Source organism: Glycine soja, chromosome 11 (genome assembly GCF_004193775.1).
Source record: "Glycine soja cultivar W05 chromosome 11, ASM419377v2, whole genome shotgun sequence".
Classification (NCBI taxonomy): Eukaryota; Viridiplantae; Streptophyta; class Magnoliopsida; order Fabales; family Fabaceae; genus Glycine; species Glycine soja.
In genome coordinates this window covers 1923706-1946037 of record NC_041012.1, presented here as the reverse complement: position 1 = coordinate 1946037, position 22332 = coordinate 1923706, and the positions used below count along the sequence as shown (strand labels likewise).

General features: G+C 33.4%; 2 protein-coding genes and 1 long non-coding RNA gene across 6 annotated transcripts; 1 reads left to right on the top strand and 2 right to left on the bottom strand.

The window, feature by feature from the left end:
- Nucleotides 1–76: 76 nt before the first annotated feature.
- On the bottom strand, nucleotides 77–2604 carry LOC114374539 (protein HOTHEAD-like). Of its 2 annotated transcripts, none has more exons than XM_028332197.1 (6): nucleotides 2474–2604; nucleotides 1982–2327; nucleotides 1602–1903; nucleotides 999–1387; nucleotides 301–866; nucleotides 77–216 (listed from the first exon to the last, which is right to left on the bottom strand). In XM_028332197.1, the coding sequence occupies exons 1-6, from the start codon at nucleotides 2553–2555 to the stop codon at nucleotides 162–164; spliced, it is 1740 nt and encodes a 579-aa protein (XP_028187998.1). In that variant the 5' UTR covers nucleotides 2556–2604; the 3' UTR covers nucleotides 77–161. The 2 variants fall into 2 exon arrangements, with proteins under 2 accessions (XP_028187998.1, XP_028187997.1); XM_028332196.1 differs by having other exon boundaries at nucleotides 1982–2333; nucleotides 2474–2600.
- On the top strand, nucleotides 2214–2930 carry LOC114374540. The gene is made up of 2 exons (XR_003658577.1): nucleotides 2214–2314; nucleotides 2441–2930. It is a non-coding gene; the product is annotated as an uncharacterized LOC114374540 (long non-coding RNA).
- A 1326-nt stretch (nucleotides 2931–4256) lies between these two features.
- On the bottom strand, nucleotides 4257–18725 carry LOC114377283 (DNA-directed RNA polymerase IV subunit 1-like). Of its 3 annotated transcripts, XM_028335728.1 has the most exons (17): nucleotides 18645–18725; nucleotides 18460–18545; nucleotides 17399–17527; nucleotides 17008–17128; nucleotides 16789–16907; nucleotides 16371–16424; nucleotides 16081–16269; nucleotides 15625–15780; nucleotides 15403–15498; nucleotides 13027–15311; nucleotides 11711–11883; nucleotides 10948–11207; nucleotides 10676–10849; nucleotides 10432–10569; nucleotides 8027–8259; nucleotides 6225–6336; nucleotides 4257–5087 (listed from the first exon to the last, which is right to left on the bottom strand). In XM_028335728.1, the coding sequence occupies exons 3-17, from the start codon at nucleotides 17483–17485 to the stop codon at nucleotides 4917–4919; spliced, it is 4368 nt and encodes a 1455-aa protein (XP_028191529.1). In that variant the 5' UTR covers nucleotides 17486–17527; nucleotides 18460–18545; nucleotides 18645–18725; the 3' UTR covers nucleotides 4257–4916. The 3 variants fall into 3 exon arrangements, with proteins under 3 accessions (XP_028191529.1, XP_028191528.1, XP_028191530.1); XM_028335727.1 differs by having other exon boundaries at nucleotides 18460–18720; XM_028335729.1 differs by having other exon boundaries at nucleotides 11711–11880; nucleotides 18460–18720.
- Nucleotides 18726–22332: the final 3607 nt, after the last annotated feature.

The following is a 22332-nucleotide window of genomic DNA, read 5'->3' as shown; positions in this document are numbered from 1 at the left end:
ATAAGAAAGAGAGACAAAATAAAAAAAGGTAAAGAGAGAAAGTAATGGATCTAATATGTGAGGTGATAAAAAAGAATGATAAAATGAATATTATTTATTCCACTGTTTTGGTTTTGATTGAGCAATGCGACAGCAGCCATTGATGAACCTTATACTAGATATTACTCGGTTTCAGCGCCAGCAAGTCTCTCTCTCAAAATTTTGACTCCCATATACCTGCACCAAATGAATAAATCAAACAAGAGCAGCAACTATATACTTACATTCACATAGAGAGTTTGAGATGGTGTATATTATTACCTTCCAAGCATCATAACAGTGGCTTGGGGATTAGTTCCGGGAGAACAATTGAAGGTAGAACCATCGATAACGCGGAGAGCGTCGACGCCAATAACCTTATAACGAGCATCTACGACTCTCCCAACTTGGCACCCTCCGTGGTAATGCCATATGGTCATCACAGTGTCTCTGCAGAACTGCTCCAGCGACGTTGCAGTGTTGCTGTGTTTTGGCAACAAATTCACGGGGGAATTCGCTGTCATGTTGAGCAGCACCGACGCCGACATGTTGTGGTACCTGAACCGAGAGAATGCCTTCGATTCTATTACTTTCTCGATGGTCCTGATGCCCTGCACGCATCTCTTTAAGTCTCGAGGGTCTTTGAAGTAGTTGAAGCTCACCGATGGGTTGTCGTTTGGATCACTTGTTTCTAGCTGCAACTCACCCGTTGAAATTGGACCCATTATCTTCTCAAGAATGAATCCGCCCCTGAACGCTGCCGGCTCCAGCATCCCCATCTTCTCTATTGCTTTTGCCACCGCCTCTGGGCTCCTCTGCTTTGGAGGCAACTTGGAAAATTGACCAATCTGCATTTCTGGATTATTCATTAATTGTCACAAAATTTTAAATTTGGAAGAACGAGAACGAGAACAGTATAGTCTATGTTTAAGCTTAAAAAATGGGTGTTGAGGATATTAGAGTAGATGGGGATATTGTACCTTGGGAGAAAACATGCCGTAATCTCTAGGAGAACGAGAGGTGAACATTTGACCACTGGCGGCTTCAATGTAGCTGCCAACGTTGGTGATGCCGACCACCTCTATGAGGGATACCTCAACGGGGACAGGGGACGGGACAAAGATAGCGTTCATCGGGTTATCCGACATTCCCTGTCCAACCAAGGGCTGATTCAACACCACATCAATGTTGTGTTTCCTAAGCTCACGTTCTGCTCCTATTCCACTCAACATTAGAAGCTGTGGGCTTCCCAGTGCACCAGCTGAGACAATTATCTCGCTCTTGGGACCCTGCTTCAGGTATACCCTGTGTTCTCTCCCCAATGCATCCATGAATATCACTCCACTCGCCACTGGCCTTGATCTACTACCTGCAGTTCAATTCACAAATCATTATTTCATTGGTAACCTTGAGCGCACACAAGGTGGTGCATATTCTCCTCCCAACACCTAAAACCCAATTAAGATTTGAACTTTAAACCCCTTGATTAAAGAGTTGTTGGTAATTCAGAAATCATTATTAAATGTTATAATATTGCATTTTTCTTGGTACTAATGTGACAAATTGGATGAAAGGCAAGGCACCTTTGTTTGTAAACAAGATCTTAGAGACGGTGGCTTGCAAGAGTACAGTAAGTTGAGTGGGGTTAGCATATTCCAGAAGATCCGCGGCGGTGTGCCTGTGACCGTGTTGGTCGAAGATGGTGCCCCCAACCTTAGTGCCTCTAATATGATCGAAAGTGAAGCCATTGTAAGGAAGCACTCCTACTTCCAACAATCCACCCCGCACTGCTGATTGCCACTGCCGCACAATCGGCTCAAATGCCACCACTCGCTCCACCCATTCATAAGACTTCTTCACCAACTTTCCATCCCAACCAGCTTCCCTAACAACAACACATTAAAGAGATTACTGCATTTGCTTAATTATGTTTTTTATATCTCCCATTTAATTATGTGCTTACCTTACGTAGTAAGGGCTAGCGCGAGTGTAGAAGCCGGCGTTCAAACAGCTTCCGCCACCTAAGACGCGAGCTCTGGAGTTGATGACTCCGTCTTGGGAGATGAAGCGTTGAGAGGGAGAGTTAGGGGAGGTGTCAGAGAGTGCAGCGCCAAAAGCATCCAAATTGGTGATGTTGGGGTTGCCATAAGGTGAAGGACCTCGTTCAAGCACCAAAACCTTGTGTTTTTCGGACAGTGTCGCTGCTAAAGGGCACCCCGCCGTCCCCCCACCAATTACGATGTACTCGTACTCGTAGTATGACACGCTTGGAGCTGAGCTTGCATTCTTCATAAACGTATATTTCATACCTGTAACTATATATGTCATATGTGTTAAGTCAACCACAAAAGTTTTTTTTCCAATTAATCATTTTATCATACTTCTCTCAAGTTTATTCATACCCTGCAATCCTATCCAACAGAAAACAAAGAAAAAGAAGTGTGTCATTACGTACCTCTCTGTGAAGCACCATGTTTAGGAGAGAAGAGAATCCCAGCAAGAGAAACCAGTATCAGCCTCCACCACCATATTCCCATTACTGTCACACCACAGCACAGCTAAACTTCAAGCGATGGTTTGTGATTCCAAGTTGGTTTGGTTTATTGTTCTGCTCATTCATACCAACCTATAAAGCCAAAAGCTCAACGGAACCCGCGGCTATAAGTTTGACTAACGTAAAGACCACTTTCAGTTTTTGTCGCACAAACCAAGACCAATACTCCCTCCGTGTGATGTTGTCATGTGTAGAACCCGTGGGGCCCACAATGATTCAAGAAAATGCACACTCTGTGATTTGCTTATCGCGCTCACAATATCTTTTGCCTCGCCCAATTTATTGCACCAACCTATCTCAGTAAGGAAATTTGTATATATTTCTTAATTGAAAGAAGGAAAAAGTGTTATAATCTTTATTCTAGTTTTTCTTTTCTTGTTCTTTAGATTCCTTGGGTCATTTTTAACTTGTTGACTTGTTACTTATATATATGTATATATATATATGAGTTGCTTAAAGTTAAACAAATCTTGATAAATTTATTATTAGAGTGAATGATATAGCTTTACTTGTATAAGTATAGTTACTTATTGTTTATATAAATCATATTATTTAACAAAATTTAAACAATAAAAAAATATATTTTCAATTCCATATAAGTAACTCATTTAATGTTTATTATTGGATAAAAAGAATAATAAAAGTTCTTCATTATGAAGTAGAGCATAGAAATTAACAACAACAAAAAAAACTTAAAGTAACTCAATAAGCAACTATCCATTGCGGACGATCTTTGTGGTAATATGAACTATCGTAATAAGTGCAAATGTTGATTTCATAATACCGGATCAAATGAATGTACGATGTAAATATGAGTAAATTATAATAGTGATTATGTGATAATAATGACTCTAATTTTGGAATAGGTTTATATTTAAAAACTCATGTGCAACATCATTAATATTATGACAAATAATTATAGTTATATACTTTTTGTTTTGTTTTCTTTTTTGTCACATTATGTATTACATTTTTCACATTTTAAAAAGAAAATCTCTCTTCCATCTACTTCTCTTAATAAACCATTATTTTACTCACCAGTCTCTCATAGACGTGAGAGGGGAGATTTATATAAATTACGGGAAAAAAAAACCTTACTTATATTGTTGAGTGTGTGTGTGTGTGAACTACTAACCATACACGTAAAACTACTTGAACTATGGTTTCAGCTAACCGCGAGAAAAACGTCATCAATAGGGTTATACTTTATCTTCTTACTATACTTTTTTTATATATTATTGTAATACTTGATAGTAAATATTAAATGAAAAAATAAACATTTTTAATATTTGAAAAACATAAAATAAATTTAAATAGTATGACGATTTGTAAAATTACATAAATCAGGATTTAAAATGATTCATTCTTTATTAAAAAGATTCAACAATCTATTCTTTTTTCTTTTTTGGTATAGACCAGACTTTTTTTTTATCAAAATAGTTTTTAAGAATTTAATTTAACTGTAATACAAAAGTAGCCAAGGATAACCTATATATATTTAGGTTCAATACAAATGTAACTAGTATAAATCTTAATAAGCATAATGTGCATGAATATAATGGTATTTTTAATATTTTTTTAGTATGATATGCATGACGCAGATTTTTAATTCAACGATAAATGCTTGAAAGAAACTAGTCGCATTCAATATACATGTTAGAGATAAGCAGAGATACGCATGACATTTGAACCCGGCATAACCTAAACATATCTTATATTTAACTGCCGCATCAATACAAATGGTCTGGGGGTATAAGTCTTTACAAGCTTCTCGTTGCTGCTTCCACTAGATCTTTCTTTGCCTTACGTAATCGTTGGCAAATAAAGTATTAGTGGAAGAAGCAAAAAGAAGCTCAGGGTAAGAACCCACGCCATCTTTTAACATATAAAATAAAATTTAATTTGTTCATATTGAAAAAATATATACTATCATTGTTCCATCTTGTATCCTCCCTTCTATGCATCTTCTCCTTTCTTCTTTCAAAATGTTATGACTTTACGCTGGATTCGCTGCTCTGCCTCTAAATCCATCGAGCAACATTTGAGTAAGCTATCACCCAGTCTAGCCTTGAAGATAGTAAAATACAACAAAAGAAGGCTGCAAACTATTTCCACCAATTAGCTGGAGTAATGCCAATAACATAACTCTAAACTCGCAAAAGAGAACAGTGCTCTCTACCACTGATTCCGGACATCCTTCTAAATCAAAGGTAGAAAAACAACGTTGCTTTTTGTGATTGTAGAGTTGTGGCACTACTATTACCCTTCCGACTCTATTTTTATAGTCTGTGACTGTCACCAGATCAAATGATAGTCACTTATTATGCTTGGACATGCATAGATATTACGTGTTACCATGTCCTGACCATTTTTTCTCCTGGATCTTTGACTTTTTTGGATCAACGATATCAAGAGCACCAAGAATGCATTTGCGGTATGAAAAATCTTCAACCGTCCCATCAATTCTTACTATATGGAAGCACCGGCTATCCTTGTATTTTGGATGCCATCCAACCTGCGAATAGAAAAGGAAAAAAGGCATGGGCAACCAGGACCGGGAGCAAGAAGAAAACTTCATTACACGATACATTTTTACTAGCAAGTGATTTGACCACGGCAAAAGAAGCAAAATTGACACAAGTATCTCTTTCTTCTCATAACTGCTATATCATTATCATTGATAGGAATTTATCCCTTAAATGCTACTATGGAATCATAATTATCAATTCCAAATAGCGGCAAAATGCTATAGTGGGAGGCGAATGGCTGCTATTCTAAACATTATAATACAAACTAAATTTATACTACACCTATAAATTTAGGTTGTAACTATGGAATGAAATTTCCCACATAGAAAAGTGAAATAATTAGCTCCAGCCTTTTCATTTACACAAACAAGACGTAAAGAAAAGTTTCATTCTGATCAAGCAAGTTCATAACAATCAAACAATGCTCTCAATTCTTATGACTGCATCTTTTATTTTGTCTTATTCTTTGGGGGTATTAGGCAATAGGCAGTGTTTTCCTAGTATAAAATCATACAGATATGCATAACTGAAGTTTTAGAATGAAAGTAGGGCAAAAATATTGGATAATCTTTTATGCTTATATACAAAGCTATCAAGTGATAGTGTTCAAAAGAAGGTCATATAATCTTTTTTTTAATGAACTTTCATGTAAAAAAGTTTGAAAAGTTTCTTGCTGTATATATCCACATAGGTATATTAGAAAATGGATAAGAATAAAATTGTCAAAAAGACTTTGGGAGGCGAAGGAGGGATGTTTGACCAACTTATACTTGTTTTCATGGCTCCACTGAATTCATCAAGTTCAATAACGTATAAATGTTCATAATGAAGTAGCATAGAAAAAAAAAGTACCTTTCTCAAAGGAGCATTTTAAGTGGAGAATATATATAATTTTCTTCAGAGAGAATATAGAAAAATTTCCCAACCGTGAAATTTAAAGTGCACTCCAATTTAATATACATTACCTTTAAGTACATTAGCAAGAACCAAGAAGAAACAAAATAAACTTTGACTGCATATCCAAACCTTCTTCACACAAGCACGCATACCTTAATGCACATTGGTACTAAGAACAAAATAAATTTTGACCACACATCAAAACCACCTCATGCAAGCACACATACCTTAATGTCCTGTGGTCCAATGCCAAACTTCTCACTTTTACGAGGATGAAAATTCAAAACCCTTAGCATTGTTGACCTGTCACTCTCACTTAGCAGCTCATCAATTGAATACCTACATAGACAACATCCAAAATTCACAATTATTCTGCAAATCATAGATTCTCAATGACAGCAAGTGATCTTAGACAACTAAACAAAACTGTGTCCAAAAAAAATATAGAGTTTTGCAACAACTTCAACAATAGAGAACAATCTAAATATTTTTAGGAGACCCAATTAAAAAAATTAAATACAGGGACTTGTATGAATACTCAATAAAACAATAGGGACCTAAAAAAGTAACTTAACAGGAAACAGGTCAAAGCAAGGATCCTTTAAGTTTTAGAAAATGTTTTCTTTTTTTTATTTTCCCTTTTAAATACAATACAAAATTGTCAGTTTGTTTTCATTTTGTTTTCTGTTTTCAAATCTTTGTATGGAAAACAGTGAAAATAAATTTCTATTGTTTTCTACACAAATATTTGAAAACAAAAAACAAATGAAAATAAGGTGTCATTTGTGTTATTAAAATTGAAAACTGAATGGGAAAAAAATGCTTTCTCAAAGTAAACAAGCCCTAAACTTCCTTGAAAAATCCATACGTAAAACAAAATTGACTACCCTGCTCCCAAGTTGAGAATAATCTAAATCAGACAGCCTTGAGGAACAGAATAAATAGACAAAAAAATGGAACTGCCTTGGCAGTCTCCCCAAAGGCAGGAATAATAATGATGACGATACTTTATCAATGAATGCTTGTTATGTAGAAAATAAAATAAAATAAACGTCAGCAAATTAAATCAAGTTCAATTATATGTTTGAATCTACTGTACTACAAACAAATTATAACCATTTGAATTCCCTTAGTGGTTAAGGCTTTGTTGTTGTTTGTTAAAGTTTTTCTCTTCATCTCCCAATCATCTTACTCGGCACTCCCTCATTAAATTATTCATGTTCTTAATTTTTTATTAGTTATTTTCTTCTAAAAATAACTGAGATAAATTGATAGCAATATGTCAGAAAATTTTGTAGTCGGTCATATTTAATACAAAACAGAGTGAAATAGCTACATACAAAATGAGTTAAGAACCAATTTCTAAAAGTTCAAGCTAGGTTGAGCCTCAAGGATAGTTTTAAATAAAAGGGAATTTTGTAGTTGGTCATACTAAATACAAAACAGAGAGAAATAGCTCCATACAAAACGAGTTAAGAACCAATTTTCTAAAAGTTCAAGCTAGGTTGAGTCTAGTTTTACTTTTATATCTCTAATAAGTCTAATGAAATATTTCCATCCAAACAACAGGCACATTTCCCTAGAAGGCAAAGCAGCATGAACTCATTACTTAATGAAAACATAATTTAATGATTACGAAGCAGAAAGTACTTTTGTGGAAGCAACTAAATAAGAAACTACCAAGGCAAATAATACATACAACCTTCCAGCTGTATAACAATTACAAAGCAGAAAGTAGTTTCGTGGAAGCAACTAATAAGAAACTACCAAGGCAAATAATGCATACAACCTTCCAGCTGTATAATGATTACAAAGCAGAAAGTAGTTTCGTGGAAGCACCTAACTGCAAGAAATTACCATGGCATAATAACAAATACAACCTTCCAGCAGTACTATATAATATTAGCTCATGCTATATATGGTAAATTGGTAATGTAAGTGTCATAGATAGAATATACAGTGCTAAATACCATTAAAAACACAAACCACGACTGAGGTTAGAAAAGGCCAAAAAAGTGGATTATCTTACTTGTTCAATATGCACCTCGAAGCAAAAGTCAGCTTCTGGATATCATTTACCGTCACAAAATTTCTTAAAATGGTTTTCCACTGTTTTCCCTCTTTCAAGGCATAACCATTTTTATGCCTAAACTCAGAACCGCATTTGTCAGATGAATATTTGTGCAAATGAGTACCAGCTTTATTGTTCGGCTTGTCAAAACTGGCTTCTAGCAGCTCATACACATTCCCAGACTTAGCTACCTACAGTCCCCGATAAAAGCAAATGTTACATTATAACTGATAGTATTACATGTACAACTTGCAAGATACAAGATAGTTTTGCTCCATAACAATTAACAACCCTCGAACTCTTCTTAGCCTATCCTTACTCAGCACAAACTGAAAGAATCTCGGCTTTTATGCACTTACTTTGTTGTCAGAGAAATGGTAACCATAGTAAATTTACTAGGAAACAGAAAACTAACATGTATGAATTGAAAATGAAAAATGACAACTGAAGAAACAAAAATCATACATTTTAACAATCTCACGACTTATAAATCAGTTTAAAGTGTTTACAGAATGTATTACAAAGGTCTAGAGTTGAACAGGAAAAAAGTAAAAAATAAAGCCTACAATAATTACAAGGAGGATGTCGCATTCTTGTGAGAAGTTGGTCAAAAGTTTTGATACTTCAGTGAAATTTTTCATATCTTGTACATGCACAACCATATCAGTTTTCTATTAAAAATTTAAAAAGTGACACTTTTGGAGGACTGAAATGCACTTGTACATTCTTGGGTTCTTTAAAAATCTACTCCTATATTATAAATCTGAATCCTTATCCTGAAGGAGAGCATTTTTACGAGCTATTTTTCAAAGTGTTCTTAGGAAGTGTTGTTAGGAGTTGTTATGACTCTCATTAAATCACATGTCTTATCTTGTTACGAGCTAGCATATATTGAGCATTTAATTTTATTTCTTAGCTTTTTATTATTTTCAAATATACTTAATTTTAATTTCATTTAACAACTCAAAAAAATTATTTCTCAATTATCTCAAACCACTCTCCTTTTGTCTTTATATGGTTGTGTTTGTGTGGTACAGGACAAAGAGAACAACAGGACAAATACTTGGATTGCAGGACAATTTTTTTATCATGTGCATTGTTTGATTAATAATAGACAAGCCAAGCATAATAATATAAAATTTACTAAAATATCATTTTTAATATTAATTATCTTAATATATTTTACATTATTATTATATTTTATGAGGATTGAAAATACAGAATACATACAAGCAAGCTAACTAAACAATAATGTAATTTTGAAATACATGACATGATAAGATTGTTGCAACTAGTAGATAATGTGAATTCAAAATACATGACATGATAAGATTGTTGTAACTAGTAGATAATATGAATTCAAAATACATGGCATGATAAGGGTTTGTTGTAGCTAATAGATAATGTAAATTCGAAATACATCACACAATATGGTTGTTACAGCAGTAGATAATGAGCGAGAAATAAGAGAGAGGTGGGGTATGTGCGTCTTTTCAATACTTTGTACCTAGGACAAAAAGTTGTCTCATGGTTTTTTGAATAACAAGAAATTGAGTTTTTGTCCTATCATCATCTAATTAATTTGTGTTGTCTCGTAAACTTCTTTTTTCAAATCAAATGTAAAACAAAAATATTTGTCCTGCCTAGTACCGTAAATTTTAGCAAATCAAACGGACCCTATAATACTTAATTTTCTGAACCACTTACCTATTTCAATCTATCATTTTCATCTCTACTTCTAAATTAAATTTCAATAATTTTTTTAAAAGAAATTACTACCTCATTCCTATATCTTTTGATGTTTAAGGTTATTGCACACAGATTAAGAAACATTTAATGAAACTAAAAATTGATGTATTTAGACTAAAATATCCTTATTTAATACCTTAATCTTTGATACCTACAACACTAGTAATGGGTATTAAATAAGGGTATATTTGAGAGAAAAAAACATTAATTAGACTTTGAAATTCTAAAACATCAATTGTTTTGGGAAAAAAAAAATAGAAAGCTAAAACATCAAAAGATATGGAAAGGAGGTAGTATCAATAGTTAAAAATAACCCTGTATAACCTTGTTTGACAATATAAATTATTTATCATAGATCCAAAATATTAACTATATATTAAAAAATACTTATTATGAAATTTAATTATAATATAATATTCAAAATATTTATTTATTACGAAATTTAATTATAATATAATTTATACATTCAAAAATGTTTATTTATTATAAATTTCAGTTATATAAAAAATAAACATTTATCATGTGCATTACATGGGCTAAAATACTAGTGGAATCATATTCATGATACATTAAATCTGAATGAAAGCAAGAAAATTAATATTAAAAACCAATACCTTCTCTGAATATATGATATCAAACATTCCACTTGTCCCCATAGATAGACAGTTTCCCCAAGCCAACGCATCCAGACTGCCCTGGAGATTATCAGTGACTCCAGACTTAGCAGCTTTTATAAAGCAACTACCTGGATTCTGCAATAAGATTACATAATTTCAACATGAATTATATATGGGTGATCAAAATCTTATACATGATAAATCATAAAGCATTAGACTGGAATCATAAATGTCAACTGACCGCAAAGCATGCTTGCACGAATGGTGATGAAACTGACGCATGTTTTCTTTGTAGTGCCATGCCTTTAGCATTTAATCCCACAAACTCTCCACTACATGACAGACTATTGGCAACAAGACACAAATGCTTAGGAAGGATGGACTTGCCGGTATCAGATGTTGCAGATGCCAAACTCTACACGTAAAACCACATGCAAGTAAATTAAGTTTATGCGGCCATATATTTCATTTAGAACCCAAAACAAAGGAGGGGAAGTTTTTAATCATACACACATTGAAAAAGTATTGCCACCCTGCATCAATTCCATATGCTGATGAGAAATGATTGATGTTATCTGGATGACTGCGTGTCCAGTCAATTATATGCATTATCTTGTGACAAAGATTTAGGAGTACACCCCAAAATCTTCCTCTGCTACCCTCGCTGGACAAAGTTACCCTCAAGTACAGTTCACCAGAAAAACCATTACAAGAATTTTTTACTTTTGACTGATTATTCCAGAGAACATCAACCTTCTTGACATCCAGAAATCCTAAAGAACAATACAAGAATTCATGATGATGACTGAATCTGAGAATACTTTACCATAACAAGCAATACATATTCGTGCATGAGCCAGATGCAATAAAGCTGGTGATAGAAAACCAAATTTGTATTTGAAAAAACGAATTATGACCAATTGTTATGACCTAGCCATCTGATCAGGTTAAAACCTATCTTGCTCTTACAACTCTGCTTTTTAACACCATTTCCCAAGAAAGAAAAGGATTAAAAATAGCATTTTTAATTTTCACATTTATAATAGCCAAATCAAGTATAAACTTTTTTGTAACAATCATGGAATCATAAAAGTTGACATGACTGCAAAGAAAACTTAAACTGTCATATATGCAGCAAAAACATAATTTGAACTTCAACAACAGCTTGAGAAACTCCCCAGCCATGTATCTGATCATCAGGGTAATTTCAAAAAGGCTCACATATAAATCACCACTTGAAACAACAACTTGATATTCATATTAGATTACTACCTACCTTTTATTGCTGTTCCTAGAAGAAAAGGTATCACCAAATCCCGAACAGAATCCAGTTGTATAGGATTCTTAGAGTTTTCAACAATTGTGACTGTGATGCAATCATCACCCTCTTTTTTATCTATAGAAGTGTCTTCACCTTCCTTAGCCATGGAATCAGCAGAACACTTCCTGCTATTTCATTGTCCAAGTTAGTAGAGATCATCAAAGCTCCAAGCAAGAATGATAATTAATGCAGAAAAAGTTACAAAGAAAATGCAAATGGTGAAGAAGAAGGGTTAGGAGGATAAGGGCTCCTCTTCAACTTGAAAAGAAAACACGGCAATAAAGAAAAAGAGCTGAAAAAACATCAATTTAGCAAAGTTACCCAATCCTTCAACATATTTGATTTAAACTCTCTATCACACTACTATCTAGCATCCTTTACATTTCAGTAGGTATTGAGACATGAAACAGAGACATAGTATTCCTTATATACAGTTGTAACATATTATTCCTCTTCTTGAGAAGAGAGTAATCCAACTCCAACATTTGCAAACTGTGGCAGAAATAACTAATGCAGAAAGAATAGAGATTTCATCATAATCAGTTACAATTAAAATAACAGCTCCTGCCATTGTGTTAGGGTTATATATATTTACGCCATCAGAAAGTTCACAAACTTCTTTTGAAATGTACAAAACCATTTTTTTCATTTCTTATAAGCCTCAAAAAAATTATAGAAAACTCATTTGTCTAACTTCATTTCTAATTTTCAATCTCCATTCTCAACTTTTTTCTGTTATTCGAAAAGTTCTCTGTAGTTCTGTAACAAATCCTAATTGTATCAAAGTCAAGAGGATTTCAGTTCTATTTAAGGGTTGTGGGGAAATTATTACAAGAGTCAGGAATTGCATGAAAATTAGCTAAGTGATAAATGCTGTTGTCAAAAGTAAAGAAACAAGTACAAGAAGCATATCCAATTATCCACTTGGCAATAATTGAAGCAACAAAAACCTTCTGGAATCATGACATAATAAATATACAGGAACAACATGTATAGAGATAGTTCATTGCCTATCTACATTAATATTTAATAATTAAGTATCCTTAAATATCCTTTACTCTTCTAGCACAGCAAATTAAAAATCGAACTCTGAATAGAGACTGATGGGAACTAAGAGTTAGGAGAAGTAATGCAACTGTCATAACTTCCCTTAACTCTCAGTTCCCATCAAAGACATTAGCATCAATCTTTTTATAGCATTCATGAACAGTTAATATTTCCTCAAGTAACAACATATATTGTTTGAAGCACCATTAGCAGAAGAGGCTTACTTGCTTGAAATTTTCAAATTGGTAAAACAGACTTTTGAGTCTTTTCTCTGTGAGTAATATCTCTGGTAGAGAGAGTCAATGATAGAATGCACTTTCAATTTTCTTCTAGTTACAATTTCCTTGTCTAAATGAAAGTGGCAGACCCAAGGACTGTATTTTTCTTGGCTGCTGCCATCATGTGGGGTGAATATTATCATCACTGTAGAAACAATGTTTGAGAACAACAATCTTTCCAAATAATTCTTGACTTCTAAAGCTGCATATTCAAACCCATGTCTCTGTTTACCAAGCTTTTCAGACAAAAATAAAGACACAGTCTGATCACCATTTCTTTTCCTTGAACCACACTCCAAAACATTTTTCAAATTCAGCAAAGGTGATGTTTCGAGTAGACTAACTGGTTGACCCAAAGCACTGTATGCAGCTTCAGAAATTGCACAAGCAGAAATTGCCCCAACTGGTTCACCACCTATAGCATACTCTTGGAAACCTTTATCACATGAAGAGTCCTCTTCAATATCATAAGAAAACTGAATAAGTTGATTACCATATAAATTTCTCACAGTTCCATCATATGCATCATGCAAATCACGCATGAAGAACATAAGTCTACGTGTCAGTGTTCCAGGAAGGTCTGCATGGTCACTGAAAGAGCTATCACGATTTGTCACTGAATGAACAAAACATTCAAGTGGATTCAACCCAGTTAAAAATGAGCTTTCAACCACAGCATATGGAATGTAAGACTGAACAGATTCAAGGGTACCAGAAGACATCTGGATTGAATCAAGCCACTTTTGACTATTCCAAGCAGCACATGAAAGATGACGGGGTAATCTGTATGACAAGCGGACCAGAGAATTTTGCATGCCAAGGCACATGGAATGTTGAACTAATTTCAACAAATTACCCTTGCTTCCAGCCTTAAACATTGCAAGGAAAGCATTGTCCTTACATGCATATTTGTCAGCTAAACTTTGAATATTGCGAAAAACTTGCCTAAAAGCATCAACTGACGCTTGACTGAGAGCAGCAGATATTTGTCTTTCATAATTCAGACGATCAGCATCAACAGTGATAGCATTTTCACTCTCTTGGATACTTCCTGACAGAAAATCACAATAACAATCCAACAATAGCTGCTTGAAATTACAAGCCTGCTCTGCATCTTGTAAGCCATAAAAGATTTCCTCTATCATGTTTTTCCGTGCATAGGAATCAGAAGAAAGGTACAAATCTGAGAGTGAAACACTAAAACCTGTCATAGACAGCCACTCACACAGAACTTTTTGCGCTGTATACAAAAAGTTTAGAGTCTTCCCTTGATAATGTTCCACAAGACTCTGGAAAACATTGTAGTCAGAATCGCGTAACCAACCAGAAGCCTCAGAAGAAGATACAAGCTCCCCATCACTAACAACAACACCATCTGAAGGAAAAGAATAGTCAAAATCATAAGGCAAGAGCATGCTGAATATTTGCTTCCCACTCCAAAGTGAGCTATTACTTGAAGGAGCTTTAACAACTGCAGGAGGTATTAATCTTTTGTCAGAAATAGAAAGCATTTGAAGCTGCTGCATTTGATAAACATTCAAAAGGACCCCATCTTCCATTAGCAAATAAGCAGCAGTCAAACTATCCTGGGAAAGTGAAAGCAGATTTCTACCACTTTGCCCGTTAATCAATTGCCTATCTAAAGCAACCAGCTCATTAAGCTCAATTCTTGCAGTAACTGATTGTGGAATATACCCGTGAAGGCAATCACCATCAAAATCCCCACGTAATGGGGAACAACAGAGTGGGTTAATACACACTACAGAAGATATTGGAAGGACCCTAACTGTGAGAGCAATCATAGAATGTTGATGTATGGAAGGGGGCCTATTTATCAGCACTTTATCCCCATCAGCAAGAGGCCTATAAATTTTGTCACCTATTTGTAGATCTTCCTTTTTATACAGATGAACTTTACTACCATTTCTGCAGACATCTATTTTCCCCTTCTCTAACAAGCGTAGCTCACAACAATAAAGCAGCTTCTCCCTATTCTGCCTATTCACATACTCAGAAACCTGCAAACTTTCAGCAATATGACAAGGTATACCAACTTCACTAAGCTCAAGGTCTGGATCACCAACAACCACAGTACGTAATGAACTATCATTGCGTTTTCCAAGAACCACATCTTTTATCCATCTTAAACCAGAAGAATTGCAAGCATTTTCTCCAATCTTTCTTTGCTGGATATCAGCAAAAATACTATTTGGTGTTTTATCAGGATTTAGCTGCATTTCATCAAAAGAAAAACATAAGCGAAAGGCAAGAACCTTGACAAAGTGACAAAAATAACAGGAAAAAAACAGCTGAGCATCTTGCCTTAGAGATCCTCAAGCAATCCAAAACACGAGAACTTAATTCATTGGGCGTACCCCTGAAATCAACCAATTTCTTACAAGATCGAGTCCTGTCATCCTATAAATATTTAACCAGATAAAGTACCATATTAAAAAAATGTATATAGACATTGTGTGACTACATGTGACAGTTTATAAATATTATTATATTAAAAACTACAAGGCAGAAAAGAAATATACTGACAAAACTCAATCGGCTTCCACTAGAAATTGCATAAGGAACTTCTGTCACACGATGACAATTTGGAGTCACCGGGAAGCAATTAAGATACAGCAAATTCTTTCTTGGAATATATTTTTCAATAAAGTCTGGATCAACACCATTCAACAAATTAAGAACCTGAAAATCAGAAAGATATAAAATTTACACTGTTATAGCACCAGCAAAAAAGCATGGCTATGTAATAGAAATGACTCAAAAGTTAGAATAACACAGCATAAAAAGCAATCAAGCTGAAAAGTGAAAGCAGAACATGTTCTCATCTTAATCATATTTAACATGATATAACAAGATCATAAGGCATACTATTACTAGTAACCTTCTGACAGATTATATTTTAATTTTGATATAGTGCAAATTTATCGTATCTGAATGAAAATTATACAGACTTCAAAAGCATGTAAATGTGGGTAGTGCTACCTGTGCAGGAGATAAAACCCTTCTATTTACATAGTTTTCTTCTTGTTGAGCATCACAAGGAATAAAATTCCAATAATCAGCAGGTATTTCTGTCCCCAAAGTTTTCTTTGAAGCCTTTACTTCAACAATAATTGCAGTTCTTCTAAAGAGATCGTTGGAAGAAACTCTGAATTTCATTGATGGATACGCCTACATGTGATGCACAAGTTGTCATACAAAGCAAAACAGAACAATAAAAAAGGAATTTTACTTTGAAGCAAATCAATGAAGGTGAAGCCACACAAACTTACAGAACAATAATTGCAATCATTAGACCGCTTGGTTCCATAGATCAATCGAACACCCTGTAAGAAGACAATGGAACTATAAATAGGAGGCAGAAAACAAGTAATAATAAAATCCATAGAAGCCAACTCATAAAACTACAACAATGAAAACGGCAAAGAAAATAAATGATATTGTGATGCAGCACATGGAACTTCTCAAATAATGTCTGATTGTACAGTAGAAACTATGTAACTTTAAAAAGGTGGGGAATATTGGGAAAAGATTTTAAGACACCTAAAGTTTTGCCATATGATCTAAATGTGTATTTGGTTTAACTTATTTTTAAATACAGTAGCAGTGGACTAAAAAACCAAATCCGCATTACAATAAAAAAATCACACTAAGAATCCCAGTATTTGGTACAAGTAAAAGATATATGACCTTGGATTTGTGACGAATAGATTTACAAACAGGGCAAATCTTGTTCAAGATGTGCGCAATTTCTGACATAAAATATGGATGGAGTATGGGAGTAGGAAATTTGATTACTCCAAAATGACCTGAAATTAAATATTGATGTTTTCAGCACCTTTTCCAATAAATTTACATTTAATGTAACAAAACCCCTAAACACATTTTTCATATAATGTCTTTTCACACCTTCACAGAACCTTTTGTCTTTAGAGCCACATGTGGCACACTCATCAGATGCATTTGGGAAACCCAAACTTGACCCAGTGACCTGCCCGGCTGCATTTATCTCCAAAACAGCGATATTCTCCTGTAGATGAAAACCTAATTAACATTTAATATGTGGCTAATAAATTACAAGGCAATCAGAAGAGAATTATGGCAGATAATCCATTCTACAGAACAGATTTATCTTTTAAAAGGTCAACAAAATTGATGACCCACCCTCCACTCTGTGTTAATGTGTTACACAGTAAGTGCATACCATTTGATCAAATCCCACAACTAAAGTAACAGTGAACTAATACACACAGAATAATTAAAAAGCTGAAATAGATATAAGATCAAGAATATACTTAACTATATCTTCTTCAGTTAAGACATCAAACTTTATCGCTTTTATGACACCAGATGGTGTTTTGTTCCTCTGGAAAAGGTCATCATCCATCAAACTTGGTAACCTTGCACTCGGCAGAAAATTTCAAGTAATCTGTTCATTTGCAGAGCATTGATAGTGTGTAAACAAAATGAGATAATAAAAAAAAAAAACAACTGGCTGTGTGAGTAAAATTATCCATACCCATACTATCTAATCCTGAACTTGTATATTTGCTAGCTTAGTCTAGGTTGCATATAAATATGGCTGAGTACTGGTACTGATACGATTGATACAACAAAAATTTCTAAAGACAAAGAACAGGTAAAGGAAGATATGATCTATAAAAGTAACCAGAAGATAATAACATTTTTCGTAGCATTCCTACTCTCAGTTTTCAACAAAATACCTTAAATTAAGTCAAGTAAGCAAAAAATACATAAAAAGAGGAAGCAAAATTGGAAAGGGTGAAGTAATAATTTGCTTTGGTTAGTAGAAAACTAAACACGTTAACTTCATTTTTGGAGTCGGCTTGTACTTGGGGCATATAAGCTCATTGGGATACTAAACCAAGAAGTGTCTAAATTTCTTCAGTAGCGAATTTGGATTTTGGAGGGGAGGAAAAAACATATATCTTGTGCACCCAATGCCTACTAGATACATGTCAAGAAATCAAATATCATGGAGAAGAGAACATTGAACACGCCATTCGGCCTAAAACATTAAACCTGATATAGTAATCGAATCGTATAATGAAGTTATCAATCAAACACGCACTTTATTAGGATTAATAGGAGACTTATTAGCAAAAAAAAATAATAGTATTGAGTGAAAAGTGTAGGCACATTGTCGGAAAATCCATTCTGGAACCCTCTAAAAGCATGATCATGTAACATGCAGCAAAAGAAAAAGATCATGCACACTTGGCCGCGAAGCACACCGTACTCGCAAATGGAGCGATTAAACGAGTATCAGGAAACAGGGAAAATATTGAGCGTTGAAAAGCGATGACGAAAGAGAGAAATAGAGAGGTTGTTATTACTCACTTGAGTGAAAAGAACGAATGATCGACTTAACCAGCACGAACGCAGACACTGGTGGTGTGTGTGTGTGCGAGCTACGCGGCAATGCTCTGCGAAGACCAAAATCGAAACCCAAGAACGAATTGGAGTGAGTGAGTGAGAGAGAAAGCGCAGTAAAGTAAAGACGAATGAATAGCAAAATGGAACACCGCCGGTCACTTTCCACGCGACCACGAGACAAACGCCGAGTTGAGAAGGGGCACTTGTGTAGACCCAGGCCTTGATAAAAGGTAAGTCACTGTGCTTTTGGGCTCTTGTCTCTAGGTTATATATAACCCTTCCCTTTGCTTCGCTTTTACGCCTTTGCCCTCCTCTCCTAAAAAGCTATCATGTGATTGGTTTAGACGACAAAAATAAAATATTTTTTTAATTAAAATAAAGTGTAAAAATTATGAGTTTCATGAAATAAGATAAAGTATATTTTTTTTAGTATAGACTTAAATATATTTTTTATTTTTGTAATTCTTTATTTTTTAATTTTATCTCTAAAAAATTATTTTAGTATGTTTTAAATATGATTATTTTATTTTTCGTCCATAAAATATTTTATATATTATTTTTTATTGTTTAAAATATTATTTAAAATATTTTGAAAATAAAGTAAACATATTTTATAATAACTACAAAAATTACAAAAACAAAAATAAAAAAAATACAAATGAAAACAATCAAAAATATATTTAAGTCTTTAATATATTATTTTTCCCCTTCATACCAAACATAACCTAAAATATCATAGTTATTCTCTAGGTTAGTGTGATTTTGGACTTAGTAATTTTTAGCATCAAATGTTTAGGTATAAATAAAAAAGTAAAGTATCATAGTCATTCGAATGATATATGTTAGTAATTATTATTAGAATCTAATAATAATAACTAAGATATCATATTATTGTAATTTGAAATTCTTAATGATAAATAAAATAAATCTTGAGAAAAATTTATCGTCTTGAATCAAATTAATTAAAATTAGGAAAAGATTTTTTGAATCAATTTAAAGATTGATTACAATCTTTTATTTAGGCAATTAACAAAAAAAAAACTTAAACACATCGGACAATTGAAAGCGAGAATAAATTCTAAAATCTTTAATCTAAATCTTCTTCAATCCTTGGAGTCAAATGTTTGACTGGGGTATTCTTCAATAACTTTGGCGGCCTTACAAGGATGTTATCATTATCAAATTGTTGAGGAAGCATCTTAGCTTCTGTAGAATGCATGATCGATTAAAAACAACATGAAAACCTGTTGGAGGAATGAATGGGGCCGATGTCGAGCATAGATTTCATATGGTAAAGTTTTATTTATGAGAGGATAGGGAAAATGTAAGGGGGTCTATATGATCTTTGATCATTATCTTGCTATACAACCATCGGTAACGGATTTTGTCTCCTCTCGTAAGTTAATATTGACAACACAATGGTATAGATCATTTTTCCAAATTTGGGAATGATGAGAATGTCCTATTGGCACTCACAACAACTGTGGGTAGACCGATTAAAGTAGACATATGGACTATCGAGGCCTCCTATGGAAATTTTGTCGAGGTTTTGAACCGGACTATAATGGGAAGGACATGAGGAACGTGTATCGCCTAACCTTTCTCAAGATTTTCAAATATAAGAAAGACAATAATCGAGGGATTGAAAAATTTATGGTTTTGAAATTATTGGAACATCGTATAACACGAGGGCCTGTATTTGCTATGTAAAAGAGGGATTTGATGTATGGACATGTGGTGCAATATTGTCCATTGAGTAAAATTGAACAAAATGTGACGATAACAGAGATGTTGCAGGTTCATGGCAACACACTAGTGGGAAAAACAAGAGGATAGTCAAGGCAATAATAATCATGGCATTGAAAAAAAAAATCATGGTGACTGGTATGTGGTTACTGAAAATAGGAAAGTGCTTAAACCAAGAAAAGAAAAAAAGGATAAATTCATGACAATAAATATAAGGGTCATGTTGCTGAAAAAATCTATGCAGGGAACAATAAATTCCAATTTTTAATGTTATTAATTAAAAAGGGAGGAAGATGGATCCCCCAAGTGGTTAATACGACCAAATCTTATTCCCGCGTAAATGAAAGAGTGCCCAAAAGAAGAAATATGGGAAATGGGTTATTATGGAGTCACATTGGGTAAAAAAAATATTATTATCCCTATGCATACTCATTCTGGTAAAAGAGGGATAACCATTGTGCCAAATAACACAAAAGCCAAGAAATTGACAACCCAAGTGTTGCTAGGTTGCACATTGGGGGGAAAACAACATGGGTATGCAAACGCAGCAAGTAAGTTGCTCTTTGAATAAAAACGACCATGAACATAGAAGTGTTAACACCAAATGCACTATGCTAAGAATCACAATAGGTGCCCAATCATATAGGTTTGCTCAAAAGCATATGCTAGCCTAGCTTGCACCAAGAGGTGCATGTTGTGGAACCATTTAGAGCATCTCAAAATGATAATGAAGAACTAGCAAGTACGGGAGAGTTCAATGATATTATTTTGCCTTTGGAGCAAAAGGATTTTCAAAACTAAATCTAATAGGTTTATCGTGGTCCTTAATGCTTGTGATCTTATTGATATAGACTTTTTAGGCAGCAGAATCACCTGGAAAATAATTTGTGTTGGAAATCACTTGATATCACGATGCTTGGATAAAGGCATTAATAATTCACAGTAGAGACTAAAGTTTTCATAAGCCAATGTGGAACGCTTAAATCATAACATTCTTATTTTACGTTGTAGTAATTATATGGTGTCGAGAGAAGCTTGGCCTTTTAGATTCAAAATGTAATGCTTGATTTTACCATTTTTTTCAACAAGGATGTGTCCATTTATCTATTTATTTTTGCTAGGAATAAAGGGATTGAGCTGAGATTACAGGGTATTCAACAAATGCTTAAGATTGTTGATTTTACAAGTATCATGTGTATTTAAAAATAGCCTTTTGAATAGTATGAAGATCTTTTATTTATGGAGAAAACCTTTTATTTCCAAAATTCTATATAAAAAAAAAGATCATAGTGGGTAGTTGCAATTTGCTTTTTTCATGCTTAGTTTGTCATTAGGCAAAAGCGAAAAAAAAAAAAATGTTCATAGCTTTTCCTGTTATTTGGTGAAGGTTGTACTAAAGCTTGTATTCAAATTTGAAGCGATGAAATATTTCAAGCAAATGTTTTTGTACCAAGGAGTGTTTGACTAGGGTTTAACATGGCAAGTTGGTGATCCCCTTAATGGAAAAGGCCAAGACAGTGCTAACCAAACCAGTTACAAAGGGAAAAATGTATTACAGTAATCCTTTTATTAAGCATGAGATCTTATAAGGCCTTTTAATATATATATATATATATATATATATATATATATATATATATATATATATATATATATATATATATAATATATATATATATATATATATATATATATACATATATATATATATATGAAGCTTTTTATTAAAATTTAATAAAAAGAAGTATATTGATGTTATTAAATATTATAGTTTACAGTGAAAACAATTATTTTTGGTTTTTAACTATTAGTGCAATGATTATTGTAATTTCTTTTACACTTTTATCAATGTAATGTTAATAAAACAATAAATGGAATTTTTATTAAGAAACTGTCAAGATTTTATTAATAATATATAATTTCTAATAATATATATTTTTTACTTTCAATTACTAACCATTATTCTTAATATTTGAATATTTATAGAAAAGTGACACGAGAGTAAAAATTTTCTATGTTTAGTAAAAGAAAATAAAATTATTTATTAAATATTTATGAAAAAATAATTTTTGAATAAATGGAAACAAAACA